The following is a 5,178-nucleotide window of genomic DNA, read 5'->3' as shown; positions in this document are numbered from 1 at the left end:
TGGTTATTATTCTGTTCTCTCGACAACTTACTGAGCAGGATCAGAACCGGAGTCACAATCCCAGACCGGGGCCACGATCAGATGGTAAATGACCCGTATCTGATATAGCGCTTTCATAGAACCCCCCAAGGCGCTTTACAAGTCAAGTCATTCAGAAACAGATCTGTTACCATGGTAACTGACGCTGGATCCATGCCTTCAGTCAGCATCAGGTAACCCTACAGCTCATTGCTCCTGTAACCTGGTTCTCCTGAGACCCAGTAAAGCAGGCCCGGTTGGGTCCAGGGTACTGGGGACCCGAACCCAGCTACAGAGGTCAGAGGTCAGGAAGACAGCCAAAGGTTTTGTCTCAAAGAGAAAATTGAGAAAATCTTTTTATAACTAAACACAAATATTCTCTTTTTTTTTAGATTTGATTTAAAATAACTCAAAAGTTCAAATAATAACAAAAACTTTATTCTACAAAAAAACATGAACACATCAAATATTTACAGCTTAGTCCATTATGCCATCAATATCATCATCCTTCGTCTCCGTGACAACTGTGTGATCTCGCTGTGACCTACAGGGTCAGAAGATGATGCAGGAGTTCTTCAGCTTCTCTCTGTGCTTAAGCAGCATGACGGCCCAGACGCCGCCCCCTGGTGGTCTGGTGAAGGTTATGCGTTCTGAGAATCTGAAACAAGATTCAACCGTGTTAATGAGAGTGGCTGGTGTGAATCCTAAACTGAGCGTTTCGTGCAGGCTGAACACCATTTTAACCCCAGATTCTAATTCGTATAGCTCCGCCCTTTAAGCAATCACTTATTGGATTAGTCCCCTCCCCCAAAGGGAGCCTGGGACAGCCCGCACAGAACCACTGCCCATTGTGGAGTCAGATGCTGGAGCAGGTCTGAAGACAGATCTACACCCAAAGCCCTGTAGTGGGAGGGAACCGCCGCAGCATCACTCGGCAGCGCTGAACCGTTGTCTGTCAGCATCTGCAGGAAAGAGAACACCAGCTAAAGGGCAGGAGGGGGGATCAAAGTTATGCTCCTCACATCGGCGCTGGAACGCGGCCCATTTCGCAGAATGAGGCCACTGTGGTGAAGCGCGAGCGTTCTGCGTGGTCTGGATCACATTGGGTGATGGACCAAGAGACATTTCAAACCCACAAATGTTGCTCCAGGATTGGTGGGGGTCTGATGGCTCCGCCTGCTTGCAGGAGCGCATCCTCCCTCCAAGGCAGGCGCCATGGGCGTGCGGTCACCAGCAGCTGCACTTCCAGAAACCAAGGAGCCGCGCTGCGATGAGGGGCAACCAGAATAACTGTTCCTGCCCGATTCCTACCAAGAGGCTGGGAATCAGCGGGAGGAGCTCCAGCCTTGACTTGTGAGGTAAAGCGTCCACGCCGAATAGCACCACAGTCTGCAGAGTGTGTTCTCGCGAGGCACAAGCAGATCCACGGCCACATCCCCGACACTGTCTCAGTCTGAGACACGAGCTCAGGGTGGTGACGCCACTCCAAGTGACGTGGGCCACCTCTAGACATGCCGTCCGCTCCGACATTCAAAATGCCCGGGATGCAAACCGGTGTCTGAGCCCAGCACAGGAGCGTTCTGGCTGTCCTCAGAGTGCAGCTGAGCAAACCCCGCCTTGGCGGTCCAAAGATGCAGCTGCGATTTGGAGCACAGACACAAAGTGGAGAATCACCTTGTGGATCGTCAGGACATTCATGTGCATTATTCGTGGAGGCCGACTGCCGGCCACTAAAGGGGACAAACATGTAGGCCTGCTCTGTGCCCTGAGTTCTGCCTGCAAGGCATTCCTTCTGTCTAGATACTGCTGTAGACATACTGATTACACCAGCAACCCACTCCTTTAAAACAGGGTTATGGATCCAAACCTGGACCAGGAACCGGACCTGGAGCTTCCAGCTGGTTGCGACTCGTTGGCCCTGCTGGTCGATCTAAACATTCTGAAATATTTTTTATAAACAATTATCTACCAGACCCTTCACGTGCACCAGCACGAGCGTGCACGACAGCTGGAGCAGTACACTTGTATCCAAACTCTCCACTGGATCTCTAAAATGTTCAGTAGAACCTCTGGGTCCCTCACCTGAGTGAAGCAGACCGGTCTTGATCCGACTCTCCTCCAGAGTCACAAAGCCTCTGGTTCTGTCTTCTGTCTGGATGTCGCAGGTCTTCACCGTGATGGGACCCGATCCGCCCTTCAGGTGGGCCTGGATCCTGGTCTGCAGAGTCCATAAACGGGGTCAGAACATAGACCTGATAGTTCTGCTGCAGGACCAACTTAACTCTGGATCCGACCCACATCTTGCTTACCTGTGTAGGAGCAGGAACCTCTAGGCTGGCTTCCTCTGGAGCCTTCACAGCGATCACCGTCTGCTCCAGAAACACCTCCATCTGGCTCAGGTCCTCCAGGGTCACGTAAGCCAACGTGCACAACCCGTTAAGGACCAAGAACCTCAGACTTCCTGTTCCTGGAAAGAACAACTGGAGATCTTCTGAAACCTTTCAGTGGAACATCCAGTCTGATGCTCTCCTCAGAGCCTGCAGGACAGACGGTTCACTAAAGGATATGCAGAGTTCTTCGGGTCGTCGGTTAAATCAAACAGCTGCTGAGAGCAGGTTCTGATCAGAGAGTCCAGAGTGTCCTCCACCAGCTTCAGGCTGTCCATCTCCTCCTGGAGGTGGTTCTGGTTCAGAAAGCTAGAGACTGGACACGTTCCTCTGGGAAGAAAAGCCAGAACATGTGTTGAATTGGGCCCAAAAGTTCTGCTGGGTTCAGGTGCAGCTTCAGAACTCTGGAACTAATGAGGAGAACCTCTCCAGCACCAGAACTACACCCAGCTACTGAACATCCTGGTACCACAGAACTCAGCAGATCTGATAGCACCACACTGGTGCTGGTTCTGTGGTACCAGTCAGAACCAGCGGGTCGGACTCACATCCACTTGAAGCGGTTGACCGACTGCTTCTTGATGAGCTCGATGCCCTGCAGCACGTTGGTGATGTCATAGACTCGCCGGCGGCGGGTCTTGAGGCGAACAATGGCGTGACGGAGGTCCACCAGGCCGTTCGGAGCCTTCAGCAGCATATCCAGGAAGCTGCGGGTCAGGACTCCCAGAGACACATCTGGGTTGAGACCAGGTTCACGAGAGGCAGAAGTATGTCGGGTTAGTTTACGTTGTTGTGAACTCTTTATCGTTAATCCAGAGGCCGGCGGTCGCAGTTCTGCTCGAGTCATTGAGTAGATGTTTGTCTACATGAAGTTAGTAACTAGGAAGATTCCCGTGGTTCGGGTTCCTACTGCTGCCTGTGGGCCAAGTGCAGGCCACGCTTACTTCTGTATGGAAGCAGCACTCACCTTCTCTGGAGGCCACCTTGACCTTCTGCTCCTCAAGCTCCGCCCCTCTGAGACCAACAGATCAGATGAAACTCGTCAGTTGACTAAGGAGCTCCAGAAAGAACACCTGATCATTGTTTACCTGACCGCCTGGCGTCCAGGGGACCGGTGAACAGCTGAGTCCTAAGGGTCAGAAGGTCAAAACACAAAGATGAGAGCGACACCCCATCACACACAGGGATCCCAGCTGAAGGAATGTTCACTGACCAGTTGACAGGGTGTGATGGCTTTACTGGGACCGTTGGAGCTACCAGTACAGATTCTGGAGGAACGTCTGACCTGTGCTGGGGGATCCGGGCGGGGAAGTTCTGGCTCAGAAAGCTTGGCATTAAAAGGAACGCCACCTCCACCTTCATCCTCGATGTCATCCCCCCCAGCAGCCCACTGATCCTCCTCCTCTTCTGGCTCCGCCCCCCAGGGGTCCATCATGCCCAGGGGCCCGTCTAGGCAGGGGGGCATGATGGGAATGGCGTCACTGCTGACCCCAGTGTTGGAGATGTCCTCAGGCAGGAAGTGATCTTCGCAGATCAAATGCTGCTCAATGGAGTTGAGTTTATCGGTCTCTCGGAGTGCCGCCAGCCACACCTGCACAGAACCAACAGGTTACAGGTGCGGGCCACCACCCAGTCACCCATACATCATTGGTTTCTATGGAAGCCCTTAGCTGAGGTCGGATGCTTTCAGAGGTCATGTGATCGGGTGTGAGTGTGGTTCTGCCCACAGGGCCACACAGGTGGGTGGTTAAAGTTCACCCTGCTAAAACCCTAACCCAAAGAAAACACGACACACCTGAAGCCAGAGAAGGAATTCTGGAGAGAACCTGGAGGATTCTGAATCCTGGCTCTGGGAAAGTCCTGGAAAACGTTCCAGCCAGGGAGGAGCAACTATGAATGTAAAACCGAACCGGCGTGGCTGTTGCTATGGAAACAGCTGCTAGTTTACGCTTCACGGGGAAACCCTGCTTGTGGCGGGAAAGGGCTTCAGGTGAGTTTTAGGGATCTGGTGCACAACACCTGAAGGAGGTTCTGTCCAGGGTTGGACCTGATCTCCTGAGCACGGAACGGTTCTGGAGCTGGACTCGTCAGAATCAGAGGGACCGGCTGAATAAAGACTGAAGCCAAAGGAAGACAGGTATCTGGTCCTACCTGGACCCTGGCCGGGTCTTTGGGAAACCTGAAGAACCGTTTCTGGGTTCTGCTGAAGAACCCGCTGTGGTTCTCCACGCGGTTCGGACAGCCAGAGACGACACATTTCACCATGCTGACCCAAACGGTACCGACTGTTCAGAGAGCTACAACCGCCCGGAAGTGCTTCTGTTTTCACCCGGAAGTACAACACAGGAGGTAAATTATGCTTCTCGCGCCCTCTGCTGACCGCTTTTCGTCCCTCCTGAAATGATAAGTTCCATTCATCGACATAATAAATTGGCCAACACCTCCAAACACCGGCAGGTAACCGGTCCACCGTGCAGGACAGCTCAGTGTTAGAAAAACACCCACACTACCTTCATGGTTTTCTGTAGCACACGTGGTCACGTGGGTGTGCTACAGCAGGTAACGATGACAGAAACAACCTGGTTCAACAGTAAACACGAGAAGAAGATGCAGGAGTGTTGGTGAACATGAAGGTAACCAGCTACACTTATCTTCACCTGTCGTCTCAGTCTGCTGTCAGCGGTTTCTGCTCCTAGACAACGTTGTTTAGGATCAATTGTGGCAAGCCAGTGTAACATTTAATCACACTTCAATAATTATTTTTAAATATAGC

General features: G+C 52.4%; 1 protein-coding gene across 1 annotated transcript; it reads right to left on the bottom strand.

Annotated features, from left to right (window-relative positions):
- Positions 1–434: 434 nt before the first annotated feature.
- Positions 435–4,743, bottom strand: LOC139066350 (transcription factor E2F3-like). The gene is made up of 9 exons (XM_070548844.1): positions 4,557–4,743; positions 3,619–3,996; positions 3,494–3,534; positions 3,373–3,419; positions 2,954–3,140; positions 2,586–2,735; positions 2,328–2,442; positions 2,101–2,236; positions 435–676 (listed from the first exon to the last, which is right to left on the bottom strand). Exons 1-9 carry the CDS (start codon positions 4,668–4,670, stop codon positions 660–662), a joined length of 1,185 nt encoding a protein of 394 aa, XP_070404945.1. The 5' UTR covers positions 4,671–4,743; the 3' UTR covers positions 435–659.
- Positions 4,744–5,178: the final 435 nt, after the last annotated feature.

The sequence above is a fragment of the Nothobranchius furzeri genome, chromosome 2 (genome assembly GCF_043380555.1).
Source record: "Nothobranchius furzeri strain GRZ-AD chromosome 2, NfurGRZ-RIMD1, whole genome shotgun sequence".
Taxonomy (NCBI): Eukaryota; Metazoa; Chordata; class Actinopteri; order Cyprinodontiformes; family Nothobranchiidae; genus Nothobranchius; species Nothobranchius furzeri.
Note: the sequence above shows the minus strand (reverse complement) of the source record. Positions and strands in the feature narration are given on the sequence as shown.